This window comes from Schistocerca piceifrons, chromosome 9 (genome assembly GCF_021461385.2).
Source record: "Schistocerca piceifrons isolate TAMUIC-IGC-003096 chromosome 9, iqSchPice1.1, whole genome shotgun sequence".
In the NCBI taxonomy this organism is placed as follows: domain Eukaryota; kingdom Metazoa; phylum Arthropoda; class Insecta; order Orthoptera; family Acrididae; genus Schistocerca; species Schistocerca piceifrons.
In genome coordinates this window covers 220,322,163-220,340,594 of record NC_060146.1, presented here as the reverse complement: position 1 = coordinate 220,340,594, position 18,432 = coordinate 220,322,163, and the positions used below count along the sequence as shown (strand labels likewise).

Sequence of the window (18,432 nt, the reverse complement as noted above, 5' to 3'; positions counted from 1 at the left end):
CTCACAAATTTCTTCCTCAAATTAACGGCTATGTTTGATAGTAGTGAACTTCTCTTGGTCAGGAATGTCCTTTTTTCCAGTGCTAGTCTGATTTTCATGTCCTCCCTGCTACGTCCGTCATTGGTTATTTCGCTGCTTAGGTAGTAGAGTTCCTGATCTACTTCGTGACCATCAATCCTGTTCTTAAGTTTCCCTCTACGAGTCTTCTAGTTCGTTATGGGAATTTCCGAACACACTGTATATCACAGCTTTCTAGATGTATTCCGTGCATGTTTAAATGTGTGTGAAATCTTATTGGACTTAACTGCTAAGGTCATCAGCCCTAAGCTTACACACTACTTAACCTAAATTATGCTAAGGACAAACACACACATCCGTGCCCGAGGGAGGACTCGAACCTCCGTCGGGACCAGCCGCACAGTCCATAACTGCAGCGCCTGAGACCGCTCGGCTAATCCCGCGTGGCCGTGCAAGTTTCCCTGATGATAGTCTACGGAATTGTTGTTCACCATGCTAGTATTAAAGTGATGCCTCAAATAATGGGTATGAGAGGAAGGTCACATCACACGTGCGTTTTCATCATTGTTACTTTGGGACTTTATTGTCAATGAGGTCTGCCAATGAATAAAAAAAATCTATGAGTTTCATGAACGTACTCCGTTAAGGGGGTAGGACGTCAAATGGGACGACTTGGAGCAGAAGAGACACCACAGGAATTTTTAATTTCCACTGTCTATACTTTTAAAAATGAATTCATAACACTTTGTCAGAATGACCAGAAAGGATTCAGGATATACACTTACAGTGGTGGAAGTTCAAAAATATAAGAAAATAATTTATTTTTGTACATTTGTATTTCAACTTTTTTTTCACTTACCATTGGCTGCATTTGTTGCTATAGGTACACTTTTCTTCACAAGTAAGGGAGATTCTTCGATGAATTTTGCACAGCATACAAACCATACTTACAGGTGTATGAAACTCTAGAATTTTCCAAACCTATTAAAAACTGTGGTAAAAATTGAGATAATGAACTATAAAATTTGAGTTCTTTCTAAACATGAAGTTTAAAATGTAACAGCACATTCATTTTTTCATAAATTAAATAATTTGTAGAGTTTCATACACCTGTAAGTATGGTTTGTATGCTGTGCAAAATTCATCGAAGAATCTCTCTTACATATGAAGAAACGGGTACCTATAGCAACAAACGTAGCCACTAGAAGGGAAAAAATGATGAACTTTCACATGTAAAAAAAAAATATTATATATACACACACACACACACACACATATATATATATTATTATTATTATTTTTAACTTCCACTGCTATGATTGTGAATCCTGAATACTTCCTGGTCATGTTGACGAAGTTTTATGAATTTATTCGTAAAAGTATAGACAGTGGAAATTAAAATGTCCTGTGGTGCCTCTCCTGCTCCAAGTCGGCCCGTTTGACGTCCTTAAGGGGTAGGACGTTAAACTGGACGACTTGGAGCAGGAGAGGCACCACAGGACACTTTAATTTCCACTGTCTATTAAAACCTGTGGTAAAATTGAGATAATTAACTACAAAATTTGAATTTTTTCTAAACATGAAAATTAAAATGTAACAGATCATTCATTTTTTCATAGATAGATTCTAGAATTTCTTCCACCTGTAAGTATGGTTTGTATACTGTGCGAAATTCGCCGAAGAATCTCTGTTACTTTTGAAGAAAAGTGTACCTATAACAACAAATGCAGCCAATAGTAAGTGAAAAAATCATGAAATTTCACATGTAAAAAAAATTATTTTATTATTTTGAACTTCCACTGCTATGAGTGTGAGTCCTGAATCCTTTCTGGTCATCCTCACAAAGTTTAATGAATTTATTTGTAAATGTATAGACGGTGAAAATTAAAACGTCCTGTGGTACCTCTCCTGCTCCGAGTCGGCCCGTTTGACGCCCTACCGCTTTAAGTCGGATATCTCTAGTAAAAAGCGACGCCTGATATGTAGACAGCCCGCTCAGCTGTGGCACCTGTCGTGCTGCAGCTGCGGCCGGAGCGGCAGTGTGCGCGGTAGTAAGATGCGACGCCTGATATGTAGACAGCCCGCTGAGCTGCGGCGCCTGTCGTGCTGCAGCTGCGGCCGGAGCGGCAGTGTGCGCTCTAGTAAGATGCGACGCCTGCTAGGCAGGCAGGCCGCTCACCTCCGCCGCCGTTTGTGTTGCAGCAGCGGCCGGAGCAGCAGGGCGTGCTGTGCGCGCTGCAGCGCGACGCGTCGTGGAAGTGCCTGGCGCTGACGCTGCTCATCTGCGGCTGCCTGGGCGCCGTCACGTGGTGCCGCCTCGCCGAGGTCACCAAGGTCAGCTCGCAGGCCGCGCGCAGACCCGCTCCCGCGCCCGCGCCAGCGCCCGCGCTGCAGCGCGCCAGCGGCGGTGGCGCCAGCGGCGGTGGCGGTGGCGCCAGCAGTGGCAGTGGCGGTGGCGCCAGCGGGCACGTGCGCGCCCCGCTCCGCCCCGCCTCCGGCCAGGCCGCGCTCTGCTCGCCAGTCTGCCCGCCCGTACGTATCTGGCCACACCACATCACCCGCCTCCTCCTCCTCCTACCACCATTCTCTGTCTCTCTCTGTCTCTGTCTCTCTGCACCACCTCCGTACCTCTCCAAAAAGGCACCCCCTCCCCCATTCTCTCTCTCTCTCTCTCTCTCTCTCTCTCTATCGCGCTTAATCTCTGTCTCTGCTGCTTCTACAAAGTAAACCGCAACCAGCTGACACTTCTTAACACATAGTCCTACTCCAAACATTTGTCACTAAACAGTGAGACGAACTATATGCTAGGCAGAAGCATCAGATGTTTTCGAAATCGGTAGTATGTCTAATCATCATCAGGATATCCAGAAGTCACACACTTGTGATACATCAATTATATGTTTCTCAAGTGGGTAGCATTGAGGTGACAAAAGTCATGGGATAACGATATACACGTATGCAGATGGCAGCGAGACGTACGACGAACATATCCATTCGGAAAGTGAGACGAAATTTGGTGTTAATGGGCTATGGCAGTAGACTACTACCACGAGTGTCTTCGCTATCAGCACGACATCGCCTGCAATACCTCTCCAGGGCTCGTGTCGATATCGGTTGATCCTAGGCCATTGGAAAACTGTGGCCTGATCACATGGGTCAGGGTTTCAGTTGGCAAGAGCTGATGGCAGGGTTCGAGTGTGGTGCAGCCTCCAAGTTGTTAACAAGGCAATGTGTAAGCTCGCGATGGCTCCATAATGGTGTGAGCTGCGTTTACATGAAATGGACTGGGTTCTCTGGTCCTACTGAACCGACAGGCCGTTTTCAGCCATCCAGAAACCTCATGTTCCCAACCAACGACGGAATTTTTATGGACGACAGTGCCCCTTGTCAGTAGGCCACGGTTGTTTGCGATTGGTTTGAAGGACATTTTGCACAATTTGAGCAAATGATTCGACCACTCAGATCGCCTGACATGAATCTCATCGAATATATGTGGGAGTAATCGTGAGGCCAGTTCACGCACAAAATCATGCACCGGCAAAGTTTTGCAGTTACAGACGTCTGTGTAGGCAGCATGAGGGAATATTTCTGCAGGGGACTACCAACGACCTCTTGTGTCCGCGCCACGCCGAGCTGCAGCACTACGCCGAACGCTGGGAGGTCCGAAGCGATATTAGGAGGCGTCCCATGATTTCTGTCACCTCAGTGTGTGTTGAAATGAGATGTAAAGAAGTACAATACAGAATACAAATATTTTGTGAAATAAACCTATTTTTTTCAGTCCGTTAGCATTAAACACAAGATTGAGAAGGAGATCAATAGCCCTCCAGCAACTGTCAATATAGGTAGTGTCATTTTAGTAGACATTCTACTATGGATATAGGGCACAGCATTTTGATGAAGGAACACGTGTTTTTCGAAAGGACTGTATGTCAGAAAGAGAGCTAAATATGTGGTATACACGTTGCTGATATTTTGTACAGGAAGCAAATGAAGAGTGGAAATGAATATATTCGAACAGTATTTTTTTGCACAAAACGCGTTTTCAGTGCTACTGTGTCCTCTGTTGCATTCCCTAGACTTAATCCAGATGTCAAACCACACGTTAGTTGATGGCGCAAGGTCGTTTTACCAAGTGGTGTTTCCCTTTGGAGTCCCAAAATATGAATGATATGGGAAATGGTTTTTGTTAAATAATTACCACTGTAAATCTGAATGTGTTTACCACAAATAAAATGTAGTGACTCAAGCTTAATGACACGTGGAACAATAATTTCCTTACTGGCATTTTCTTCTATGAACCTGGAACATTCTTAGTGAAGCAGTTATTTTCCAATTTCTCTCATTATTTTTTGCGATGACGTGGCGAGCAGCATAATTCTTTGGTATCAATATATCTTCCCAATTTTCTTGATTAAAATCAGTTATGTGCAAACTGAGATAGATTGCTTTTCCATTGTCTTGGCAAACGTGGTATTTGGCACTTAAAAAGTTTTCCATTTCCACTGTTCAAATGTTTTAATATCAGTAATATTATTTGCAAGAGTTTGGAAGGAGAACAATGTATCTTCAGCAACTAGTAATGGAAACACCGTCCTTATGGCAGACATTATACGTTGGAAGGAGGGTTACATGAAAAGGCAGAATACAGGGAACTGATGTTTTGTAGAGGGAAAATATGCTTTCCGAATCATTAGTACTGTTTACAAGGCATGGAGGAGGAGGATTATGTTCCCCTCCAGCAATTGTGAACACAAACTCTTGGTAAACATTGTGCCATGGAACATAGGGCACAGAGTTTTTGCCATTTGGACAGACATGATGCCATAGACTCTGGTAGAATACAGGGGATCATCATCAGTGTTCTGGCTAAAGGCAGGTTTCCACATGGTAGTTCTCCAGGCTGTCCGATCTTCTGCCATCCTCTTCAGGGATAAATATGGTTTTCAACTTTGTGAATAAGTTGGAATTGGAGATGAGGAGTAAGATTTCCTCCTCCGTCAACTGTCAACAGTGCCAAAGCAACTTTCACAAACATCGTACTATGGTATGGGCAACCAGTTTTAGCAGAGCAAGCATATTTATTGACTCAGGCAGACACATTGTCCTACAGTATTTTACACACTGACTGACAAAAAATTATACTCACTTTTAGGTTGAAGTTGTAAGATAATTTTGTTGATCATCCATTGATAGGTAACTGTGCATTGTGAAGTGTCAAGTATGACATTGCATTCAGTGTATTTAAAGAACGATGTCGTGGGACAACTAAAGGGGCAGTCAGTTTCTGTCAAGAGACCATCAGTTGAAAGTACGTGACAGATGCTGCAACTGGAAATAGTTACGTTTCTGACTCCAAGAACGCGAACCTTCCTTTACCGTGATGTAATGATAATTAATGACTTGAAGACTGTCACTTGACTGACTGATTCTCTGAATAAACACAAATTACAGTTCTGTGTGTCAAGGTGTAAAACCGGTAATGTTCAACGGTGTCATCTTACAGTCTTTCATCTGAAAATTGTTAATCAGACGTTTTTATAGGTTTTGGTAAATTGGAAGTGATGGCGGTGTCAGCTGTCCTGAATGTAAATAGTTCTGTATCAGTATCTGTGGTTTTGAGAGCTGTAGAGCGGTACATACTTTCAGAAAAAACAAATATTGTTTCATGAGTGTAGTATTGGAAGGGTAGTCTCTCTTCACAAGGCTCAAGTGCTCATTCTGCAAATTCAGTAAACATGATCACTGACTCTGCACTGATAGATGTCAACAATGAAAGTAAATGTTTTTCGAATGGATAATGCATTTTTAGGGGAGGAGGTGCTGGCAACATCCACTGTGTCACGACTACTGAAATGGCGATTTATTCAGCACTCTGATGGCAGCTGGTGAATGGAGACAAGTAATGTTCTTCCCATTTTCTTTCAATTTACTATCCGTTTCCAAAACATCTGCATTCCCTTACTTTCATTGTCAATTTTGGATCATTATACAAAAAAATTATTCCTGCACTTTACACTAAAAAATCAGCTGTTGGAATTTTATAACAAAGTCTAGGCGAGACAGTAACCATACCAAGTTTGCAGTCCTCCTATTGCTCTCTCTCTCTCTCTCTCTCTCTCTCTCTCTCTCTCTCTCTCTCTCGTCAGCTCATTGACCACGTGAACACATGTGGAGCTTTCTTGGTGTATGACTGAAACCTCTAACTGGTCCCAGGTTCCAACAAACATCAACAGAATTCCAGCAGAGTTTCTATAAACGTTCATATTCAATATCCTACACATTAATCAAAGCACCAAGTTACCCCATCTGTGGCTGACGCTATGATAGCGATACAATTTACAAAGCTAGACAATGTTGTTTTTCAGCAAGCTTGTGCCTGTCACCTTGGTGGGATACACTCACCCTACTTCCATGCATTCACTCATAACGCTGTCACCCCATATGATAACCGATTTACTTTCCTTTGGAAGTTTGATTTCCATTGATTTCGCTGCAGTACAGAAGTTTAGCTAAGGTGTTCGAGAAACAAACAATAATCTCCTACTCACAACCTTCCGAAGCTTACATTTCCGGCAGTCTAGTGGACCCTTATCATATCTTGCCTATGAATGAATGACTGGTTTTTGAAAGGAGCAGAATTCCAACAGTGAACTTATATTTTATTACCATAGTTTTTCTATTATGGGATGTCAACATTTGAGTAGTTTATGGTGCGTCTAAGAGTTCATCCTTCTCTTAACAACTATTCTCAGGAGGATACCCTTTAAGGAATATCTGCACAATGTCGGGGATCCTGTTCTTTCTTTATATCACACACATTTTGATACGTATTTAACATAGCTGAATGGGGACAAAACGTACGTAGGTGCCAAGGAACTTGCCGACTCATATGCACCAAAGTGCCGTCAAAGTTTGTGGTGACATCCATGTATAAAAATATCTCGATGTTCTAGGTGTGAAAAGTCTGCGTTAGGACTTAAGCTTTCGAGAAAAGGTTCACTATTTTCATGAGGAGCTGAGTGACTTTTGGGGCCAATGTTTGTTTCTTGGATAGCAGTTTGGCTTACTAATGGCGGCATAACACCATCTAACGTGAAACGAGATCATCTTTCGTGATGCCCAGAGGATGTTTTGTTGTTCCTTTTGCGCCATAATTCTGATCTTGAAATGTGGGAGAGGTGGAAGAAAAGTAGGGGGCTTCGCTTACTTCACTGGACATTTGTGACATGTAAACCCCACCCACGGTATTTTACTCCACCAATGGTAAACTAGAACACTGCTAACTAAGAAACAAACTTTGGTCCCAAATGTCAGTCAGGTCCGCATGAAGACAGTGAATGTTTCTGAAATCTTGATTGTTAAATGTGACAGTTCTATAACTGCAGCTTTGTTCTATCCAGGTAAACAGGTGGAAACGACATCATTTCCTACATCTACTATGAAAATCTGACAGTTCTTGCTAATAACACTACATTCTTATTTATAAACACGCCACACTTATTGCTTGAAATTTAAAAAAATAATGTTATAATTATGCTTGAAATGGCAGCATTCTACGTGTGTTTACTCTTTAATCTTGGAAGATAGCAGATTTATGAGTTTTTTAAAATAATTCGATATAATCATTGTGAAAACAACGGTTTCTACTTTTTACCCTCCCTCAGACACATTTGTGAAGAGTTGTATGATCACCAGCGATCAGTTCCTTTTTATACCACTGTCAAAGTTTCATTTATCATGCATACTATTCCAGAATTAGGATAGTATCCTTCGATTCTGTGCCGAATATTTGCGAACTCATATTTTTCTTCCACAGTTGGTTGGTTTGTACACTTTACTGTGTAGATTAATCCGTACACTGACTATTTTTGGAGGGTTTCTTGCGTGGAACTAAGAGAGGTTTAAAGAGCTGCATCATGTATCCACCGAAGGTTAGTGTGATTTGCATTTGTTTATTGATATCTGTGACACGAAGACATGATCGACCGAAAATAATTGTCCATAAATAAATACCATTTAAAGTAGACTTTGGCAGTCTCCTGGTGCTGTTCTTTGAAAACATCGAAGCTGTGAAGTACATGTTTAGAAAACACGAAGAATGCTTTAACTTAAAAATTTTTCCTGTAACCAAAAATTTCATCCCAACTTACACTATTATTTAGAAAGCGTGGGCTTAAATTAGTGATCTTTAAACTTCCAAGAACACCATGTTCAATTTTGTTTCCATTTTCTCTCGACCCTCGGGCTGCCCAAGTGGTATCATTACCGAATCGTCATGAGATGGTCCGTTTAAAAAGAAAGGCGGGCAGCTAGATATCAGGAAACTGTACTGGAAACCAAACTAACGCCTGCAGACACCCATATACGAGTATACTGAATGAGTACGATTAAACAGTGCTGCAGTGTGGGGTGCATACATTGCACGACTCCGAAGCATCGACGGTACGTTCATAAATCGGTACACCTGTCGAGTATGCTGAGAGAATAGTAGTTCCTCCTTTTTGCCACCGGGGGAGAATAAGGCGCTGTTAGCAGTCAGAATGTGAAATGTTTCCCGTTTTGATGTTAGTATGCTATTTGTCGCTTAGTGATGCGTGTTGATTTCTCTTGTGAAATGACTGTTTGTATAAAGGGTTAAGAACGTTGAAGTTTTCCATTCGAAACGCAAGGTCTGTTGAGAAGAAAGAACGCGCACAGCTGGTAAAGCTGTGTTATCAGAACGGCAGCAATAGCAGCACTGCACTGCGGTATTGTGGCTGACAGCAACAGATACGAAGAGACTGCATGTCAATAAATAGGCTGATAACTATGATCAAGAAATCTGAAGAAACAGCTGAATTGGTTTGGTACAGCAGGCAGGAAGAGGCTGCACGATCCCATGACAGTTGTTGAAGTTGCTGTAGCTGTTAGGCGACTGTGTAGCACATGCCTCAAATACTGCAGCCAGAGCTCAAGCTGTGTCACAGGAATTGTCTCTCCACTCGTCAACAGTTCAGAAGATTTTGCCGGGCATTTTACAATGGTATCCCTACAAGACTCAGAATATGCACAAAATCAAGCTCCAAGATATGTTACAACGCCGTTACTTTCCTCTTCGTTTTTAGGGACGCATAGGAGTGGATGACACGTGTCTGGGGATTATTGTCAGTATGGACGCGGCACATGTTGCTCTGCATAGTGCCATGAATGCACAGAACTGTTGGATATGGCTTTCCACTCCACCACATGTTGTGCAGGAACATCGACTGCACTCGTTTGATGAGACTGTGCGGTGTAGTTTCACAAGCTTCTTCATCCTCGGTCTGATTTTCTTCGAGGAGATGACACATCGCGAGCCTGTTAAATGTACAGCGACATCTGCGCTTTATATGGCCCTCCTTGTGCAGCACATGATGCCAGATCTGCAAGAACTTAACTGCATCGACATTAATGTTTTCACTCAAGATGGAAGGACACTACACGTCGCCTGCCAGCTGAAAGATTTGCTTCGAGGAATGATCTTTAGGAAATTTCAATGTGTGTGGCCTTCCAGATCTACTCACCTAAATCCGTGTGACTTCTGGTTGTGGGAATATCTGAAAGATCTTGTCTATCAGTGTTGTAACCACTCTCTTCGTGATTTGAAGGGTAGCGTACTCGTATATCGCCCTGATTATCCCCGACATGCAGGGAACAAAGGTTAGTCATGCCATGTTACAGATGCAGCATGTTTTATGACTCGGGGGACCGTATTCAACATGTACTATAACTTGTGACCGCATCTCAATAAACGTGCCAGAACCATCGTTATCATGAGTTTCATCGTTCCTCCGCTTTTCCTGAACTCTCACCGCATTCTGACTGCTTACAGCGCCATATTTTCACCTCGTGGCAGAAAGTTGAACTATCATTTTTTTTTCAACATACTCCACGAACGCACTGATTAATGAACATATCTACGATGTTTCAACATCCTGTGATGTATACAGCCCACACTGCAGCACTGTCCGCCCCCGGTAGCTGAGTGGTCACCGCGACAGAATGTCAATCCTAACGGCCCGGGTTCGATTTCCGGCTGGGTCCGAGATTTTCTGGAGATTTTCTCCGCTCAGGGACTGGGTGTTGTGTTGTCCTAATCATCATCATTTTATCTCCATCGACGAGCAAGTCGCCGAAGTGGCGTCAAATCGAAAGACTTGCACCAGGCCTAATGGTCTACCTGACGGGAGGCCCTAGTCAGACGACTGCAGCACTCGGAACGCTGTTAGTTTAATTGCAGCCAACTGGTGCGACACAGCAGTCTGTTACCTGAAGAGGCCCAGAAAGCACTCTGACGGCCGGAACTGAAGGCTACTTTTGACTATGCACAAGTTCCTAGCTGTCATTTTGATTTAAAATATTAGACATGCATCATCTGGCAGAAAAAGAAATACAAGAAAGAAAAAAAACTGGGAGAAGAGACTTATTAATAGTTATGAAACTGTATTTTGTAACGTACTCTGTTGCAGACATGGGTTTGTGCATTTGAGAGGTGTTGTGGGTATTCAGTTAAACCTGTGTAAATTTCGAGCACTTTAAATGTGTTTGAGTGATATCCTTTACAAACATCATGCTCCATATCAAAATGTTGACGCATGTGCCCTACTTTATATCACCACTTCTTAAAGTAAGGCTTTTTTATTACTACGTATATTTCAGACTTCTCTGAAGTGAGCCTCAAATGACCTCTGTGTTTGGCCTGTGCACAATTTGGGACGGGCGCCACGTTTCATCATATACACCCGCGACATTCTGTGAACTACTTTTCTCTAATGATCTACTCTTTCCTAACGCCTTATTTCATGACGATGTTGACTGGCAGGGCAGAAGACTACCGTTTTATTTTTCCCTTCCTTCTTATAGCCGAGCGGTTCCAGGCGCTAAAGTCTAGAACCGCGCGACCGATACGGTTGCAGGTTCGAATCCTGCCTCGGGCATGGGTGTGTGTGATGTCCTTAGGTTATTTAGGTTTAAATAGTTCTAGGGGACTGATGTCCTCAGGAGTTAATTCCCATAGTGCTCAGAGCTATTTGAACCATTTGAACCTTCTTATAAAAGGTGCGTCTGAAAAATTCGGTGAATGTTCCCACATTTTAAAAACTGTACTGGTTAGGATAACACGCCCACTCATACGGACTGAGACACATGCCAGACAGCCCCTCCTCCTCCCCTTCGCCTCCCCAGTAGTGACAGTGGCCTAAGTAAAGCAGTGGTGCCCGCTGTGATCAAGCTGACTGGGTCACTGTGGGACCTCAATGACTGCAAAATGGAGCAACGTGTTGACATTAGGTTTTGCTTCAGATTAGGGACAAAGGCGACGGAGCCCATATAATACTAGTGTAACTGTGTGCTGTTGAAGCAGTGGGTAAAGAGCGTGTGTGAAAGCGGTTTAGATGGACTGGAGCGTAAAAGAAGGTGCCGAGCATCGACTGTCACCACGCACCATGCCAAACAACACTGAACGAGTGTGACAGGTACTTGCGGATGATTGCCGGCTGACTTTGAGAATGAGGACAGAAGAGGTGGAGGTAAGCAAAGGCGGTGTCAACACTATTGTTACGAAAATCTGAAGAGATTGACGACCTGTGCCCTGTTTGTACTACACAAATTGACGGAAGCAAACTTGGATGGAAACGTCTGGAGATTTTGTTGACGTGTCTGACCAGAATCCGGTCAATGAGATGAGACCTGGCGGCGCTACCAGTACGATCAGGAGACAAACCGGCAGTCGATGACGAGGTCTTCATCGTCATCTCCGCCTACCACCTATTGAACACAGTCGGCTGACCAAATCCCAGATCAAGTGCACTTACTATGTAGCTACATACGTAATTTGATGTTGACAGCTATCTCAGAATATTTTATGCTCTGAAGATGGCAGTAGACGGAACTGGTAATAGTGAAGTATAAAAGCGCCTCACGAGGGCTGAGTGCGCCCCACTTGCCAACAGCGCTCACCAGACCCGAACGGTGACCCATCCAAGTGCTAGCCAAGCCCGTGACCGCTCAACTTCGGTGATCTGACGTGAACCGGTGATACCATTGCGACAAGGCCGTTGGCAGGATCGGCCAACTCCAATACTAATTAACTCGGAAACGGCGCTTTGTATCCATTTTTTCTTAAAAATTATTTCTCAGGACCACACACTCTGTAACACCTTCTCAAGCTTTTCAGACTATTTTTGTCCAACCTGACGCATGGGATTTTATGCACTGCTGCGTTATTCCGTACCGAAAAGTTACGCCATGCCACCAAAACATTTACAAGTATCCACAGGTTTTCTTTTCAAGGGCGAAAGACTAATCATTTCGTTTGCCACAGTCAAAGACTACAGTCTCTCAGCATTGGTTTACACTGACTTCTCAAAGCCTGCAAGTGGATTTCATTTTCATATTCTCTGAAGTGTGGTAACCATATCTTGGCTCTCATTGGACGAAGTAATGCTTCCCGTTATTTTGTTTCCATTACTGCACAGTTGCAGGTGTGACGCTAAGAAGAACACCGTCTACAAAATGACAGAAGTAATAACGTAATCGTAGGTGGTTGGCCACATTACTGAACCTATTAGTTGAAGGCTTGGAACAAGTGTGATCAGCGCAGTATTTATCTGGCGTGGCACGAAACGGCATAGCTAAGAGTAATGTGGCGCATTTTCTCTGATGTTTCAGCAGATATTTGCAACTTCTGTTTTGCATTGGGTAATTGGAATCAGCGCAAACAAATACCCATCATCAAACCTTTCATGCGACGTTCACTATCTACAGAAAGCGTCGGTTTCTTCCACGTTACTGACAATATAATTTTTATTGCGGAATTCTATGTGCGCATTAGCTATAGCGCTCCCAAATTCGTCTAGTGTCGTATTCGTTTTATCAATATGCATTGAGAGGAACGGTAAACCACGGAGTACAGCCACTACTTGGTCAGCGACAGCACCACCCTGGCCCGTGCTGACTGCTACTGCCAGATGGCAGCGCTGTTCAGTCGCTGCTGCAGTACTAATTATTCTCCGTGATTTACTGCTCCTGGTAACAAACATCGATAAAACGTGTATCTCTCTAGACTAATTTGGGATCGCTCTATCTAATGGGCAAGTAGAATTCTGCTTTAAAAATCATTCCGTTTATAAAGCTAAACAAACGAACGCTTGCCACAGACAATGGGCTTCTGGACTGAGCCCAGCCACGCATCGTAATATCTGACGAAACACCAGAGAAAATGTGCCTGACGGACGACTCATAGGATTGGTTGGTTGGTTGATTGATTGATTTGGGGGGGACGGGACCATACAGCGAGGTCATCGGTCCCATCGGATTAGCGAAGGATGGGGAAAGAAGTAGGTCGTACCCTTTCAAAGGAACCATCCCGGCATTTTCGTGAAGCGATGTAGGGAAATCACGGAAAACCTAAATCAGGACAACAGGACGCGGGTTTGAACCGAATGCAAGACCAGTGTGCTAACCACTGCACGGTCTCGCTTGATCGACTCTTTAGAAGAGACAGCCTTGTATGCACACCGAGCAAAAAATTCATCATTGCCCTTAACACACAACCCCCCCCCCCCCCCCCACCGCCGCCGCCGCCACACCAAACGCTACGCTAATACCGTGTAACCCCCCATCAATTCAGCGAGTAACGTGTCCGTCAGTGTCTTCTGGATTACCACACCGTGTGAACACACTCTTTGGTTAGATCTCGTACGGCCGTCAAAAACTGCTGGAATATTGCTAAATTTCACCTGCTGTTCCAGATACTTCCAGAGATTTTCTAGGGGACTGAGATCGCGCGAATTAGCCGGGCAATCGACATGCGAATTTTTGTGGCCCTGAGAATACGGCTGTTGTGACCTAGGAAGATGGGCGTGTCCACAGAATACTCGTCATAAATGTGTGGAACGAAGACTGACTCCATAATGTTGCAATAAACAGCCTGGTTCGTTTTCTCTGTAGCCTGAACGAGCACACCCGAGTCGTGGTGCGAAGACCCCGCCGCTGAACCACTCCTGGCTAGAGCTACACCCTCTGAAGACTGCGCGGTAAACGCCTGATTGTGTCGCTGTTGCAAGGAGCGCCTCGCGTCATTTGATAGGGGACAGAAAGTGGCCACCCACCGGACCACACTACACTACACTGCACTACACGCCAGCGGTCCGCATCTACGCGCTCCCTGCGTTGTCTGAAGAGATGCCCAGTTTTGTGTATCGCTCTTCCACGAGGTACCCGTCACCAAATGTCCACTGCACGGAGTTTTGCTTGGCACAGTTTCCGCTCGAAAAATCTTTGATACGGACCTAAATTCACAGAAATCATCTCTTCCTGGCGGTTTTGACAGTTCTTGACGCTCATCTCCGATCCCTGTCAGTTAGGGTTCGAGTTCTGAAACTACCGTAGGCTATTATAAGTAAGCGTTGACTACAATAGTTTTCCTAGTAGCCATGGTCAGTTAAGATTGTGACCACGTCACCTGTACGCTGCGAGACTTGCATTCCCTATTGGGCGTTACCTCATTTCGATCGCTTTGTTTATGCATGCGGTCGGTGTCTTACTTGATTCCCATAGAAACTGGAAGCGGTGAATCACCTAAAAACTATGTGTGTTTCAAAAAAGTAATGCTTTCTGTTTCGCAGTGTAGCTTAAATAGGGAGTACGTAAACACCCTAAATTCGTGCCGTAAAGTAGGGTGATGGTGTCTAATGTAAGTTAACATGTTGGATAAATAAATATGGAAGTTGGACAAGATACACTTGAAGAGGCAGACCAGCTTTGTTACCTTCACAGTACACTAGATGTACATTGAAGGGGTAAGTAATACAAGCAGCAAAAACTACACAAGACAAAACGGTGTCCTGTACAACACTAACATCTACTAACATATAAGAAATGTAAACACTGTGACCACAAAAATTTTAATGAAGAAACGTCTCGGTAACCTTGCTCTAATTTTTCTGTGAATTCCTTCATTTAATTTTGTATTTCCAGTTCGATTCAGAAACTCTTACTTATCCTATACTATGTGTTACTGTCAAACAACAATAGACTCTTGACAACAAATTTCATCTGCGGATTAATGCAGTCTGAGACCGACTGATATCCTCGTAAATGAAGAAATATGTACGTCTCTGGATCCCACACATAACAGTAATTACTTTTTCCGCAATGAGAACACTTTCACCAAGTGAGAAGTTAACCCCTGTACATTACACTGTAGGAAATCAGTTAATGGAAATATCCTAACTTTTTGAATTCAAAAACCGGTAAAAGAATCTACTATACTGCTTTTCCACGTTTACTTTTCAATAATATCGGCAGTCAACATTTTCCATCTTTTGCCCTTTTTATTATTTCCTGTTCTTATAGTGCGTTAGTGAAATGGGGAGATATCAGCAGTAGAATACAAGATGAGGTGCGGTTATTTTTTTCTTCAAATTTCAAAGCTAGTCCACTTCAGAAAACAGTTTATGACTCGAACAAAACAATTACAATGTTGCATGTGAATGCTTCTCTGCTCTGCTGGACAACAATCTCAGTATTTTCAGCAATAAGCGCTAGTTCTGTCCCCTGGTTCAAATGTAGCAGATCATCATTGACATAAACCACAAACAGTAATGGACCCATGATCGAAAACTGTGGAGCACCCATATGTCAGAGAAAGGGGGTGATATCTGATACGTTCTCTGTAGTGAACATTTAGAGAATATATTCAGTGCATTCCACCACTGACCTGAAAGCATATCCTCCTGCATATATCAAAGTACGTGGAAACCTTACCTTTATATAAAAAATAGTATTTCTTCTGATATCCAAAATACTGTGACACGCCAATTAAGTTTTAAGTAATCCTATTTGTGATGTTACCAGTACTTACATCTTGGCAGGTACGGCGAATTACTCTGTTTAAGGAAACAAATTTGCGTCTATTGGGAAAAACATTGTGTCCAAATGTTCAAATGAGTGTGAAATCTTATGGGACTTAAACTGCTAAGGTCATCAGTCCCTAAGCTTACACGCTACTTAACCTAAATTATCCTATGGACAAACTCACACCCCCATGCCCGAAGGAGGACTCGAACCTCCGCCGGGATCAGCCGCACAGTCCATGACTGCAGAGCCTTTGACCGCTCGGCTAATCCCGCGCGGCCATTGTCCCCCATTGTTTTCTCAACACCTGTGTTACTCTTGTAGTGGTCATATGGTTTTGTCTGGTGGCTATCGAGCATAAAGGAATTTACTTTGTATCCATTTATTTCGAACATAGTATTCGCATCTACAAGACGATTGTGCTTTCTCGACGCATCTTATTTCCTCTAGACACGAATACGTAAGCAAACAACGCCATATTGTACATTTTTGTTGCTATCGTATCGAAACTGAACCTTGTCGAACTTTAACTGTGGTAACACGTTGTGGCAGCTTTCATCTGGACGGAAATAGAAAAACAGGACAGAGAAAGATTTTATCATTAAAAGTAAACAAGGACCTGGTCGAGATCCTGACGGCGTGCCGTCACAAGCAGTATGGGTGCAGAAGGAGGCGATACAGTCAACGCCGACCAGCTCATTAAGGCCAGAGACAGCAACTGGTGTCACACGTGCCCACTGCAAGGAGGTATTATGTAGCTACATTTGCTTTGAAAAAAATTTCGTACACTTTAACATTTTAGTAACTTCATCTTATCACTGCTCATTCTGTTCTTTCAAAGCAGTCCATTCGTTCTTCTAAAAAAATGGTTCCATAAATTTATTCCTTCTAGAGTCCAATAGGACGTAACGGTCAGAACTAAAATAGTGATACATCTCTAAACATTAACTTACAACTCTAAACATTAACTTACTATGCATTCCAGAAACAATTTCTCTATTTATGATCCAACCTTTTTAGTAATTGAGTGAACTAAAAAATCACTTCTGTCTCACTGCATGTTTATAACTACAGGTATTGGAAAATTAATTCTCCATCATCAGGCATTTCAGCACAGACAATTTTAACGACATGGCACAGCAAGGGCTATTGGAGCCATTGGTGGGGTTATTGCTTTGCAGTGGTATACGGCATGTGCGGCACGCCTGGTGTGTGTGTGTGTGTGTGTGTGTGTGTGTGTGTGTGTGTGTGTGTGTGTGTGTGTGTTGCCAGACCCCTCTCCCTGCTACCATGGTCCATATAACTGGAGGCGGGAGACCCGTGCTATCAATTTTTTCTTCCAATTCTGTTTTACATGTCTTTTTCCGTGGGACAAAATTAAGCAGAAAATCTTCATGGCCATCGAACGAGTCAGTACATGAAATTAACATCAGATAATTTAGGAACAGATAAAATAAAATTCACACTGATCCTAGGTAGACAAGCTGCCGAGAATATATTATCACGGGCAACAATCTAACACAAGAATTCGCTTTTTTTTTCCAGGAACTCCACGACAGAATAGAAGGTGTGAGCCATGAGGAAATCCTTCAGTTTGGACATTAAAATGCGAGGTTTACTGCTGAAAGGTTTTTTTTAATTCCTGTGGTAGTTACACAGAATGGATTCAGTAGAATCCTGTGAAACATCTGCGCAAAAGTCAAGGAGGTGCGGTCCAAATGCAGACTGGATTACTGTCTATTATTAACTGAAACAATGTTGCTAATTCTTCGGAAGCAGCTCGCACTGTTAACTAGAAAAGAGCTAAAGAATATAAATCTCGTACATCTAGAGGCTAATATCGGAATTCCCAGAGTTCTGAATAGTATTCGACAAGAGGTTCCTGAACTCACACCAGATATTGCTCGAACTGCCCCTTATTTTGCGAATGGCAATAGGTACCCCTGAATATAATGCCATTTGTCATTAGCGAATGAAAGTAATTGACTTTCAAGTTCGGCTATCAAATATTTCGTATACTGTTCGAATGGTAAACATATCTGCATTCAGTTTTTGAACAAGATCCAGAATATGGTCTTGCCGTGACACTTCACCATCTAGCTGGACACCTAGGAATTTGGACTGTTCAGACTCAGTAATCATATGCTCATTCTGTGTAATCAAAATACCGGTTTCAGTCGAATTGGGTGCTACGAACTGTAAAAAGTTGCTGTGATTGAGCATCAATTTATTTTGTATATGCCATGAACATAGGTCTTAGACTGCAGTATTTGATACTGAGCCTACATTGCATTCAACATCCTTCACTACCAAGTTGTCCGCCCCGATAGCTGAGTGGTCAGCGTGACGGCTTGGCGTCCTACGGGCCTGGGTTCGATTACCGGCTGGGTCGGGGATTTTCTCCGCCAGGGACTAGGTGTTGTGGTGTCTTCATCACCATTTCATCCCCATCCGGCGCGCAGGTCGCCCAATGTGGCGTCGAATGTAATTAGACCTGCACCAAGGCGGCCAGATCTGCCCCGCAACGGGCCTCCC

General features: G+C 43.2%; 1 protein-coding gene across 1 annotated transcript in view; it reads left to right on the top strand.

Annotated features, from left to right (window-relative positions):
* The first annotated feature begins 2,074 nt into the window (after positions 1 to 2,074).
* The window catches only part of LOC124716879 (transmembrane protein 151B-like), a 250,030-nt gene continuing 233,672 nt past the window's right edge, over positions 2,075 to 18,432 (top strand). The window contains exons 1-2 of the mRNA XM_047243431.1: positions 2,075 to 2,149; positions 2,221 to 2,352. Of these exons, the coding sequence (XP_047099387.1) occupies positions 2,075 to 2,149; positions 2,221 to 2,352 (207 nt within the window). The remainder of the gene's footprint in view (positions 2,150 to 2,220; positions 2,353 to 18,432) is intronic.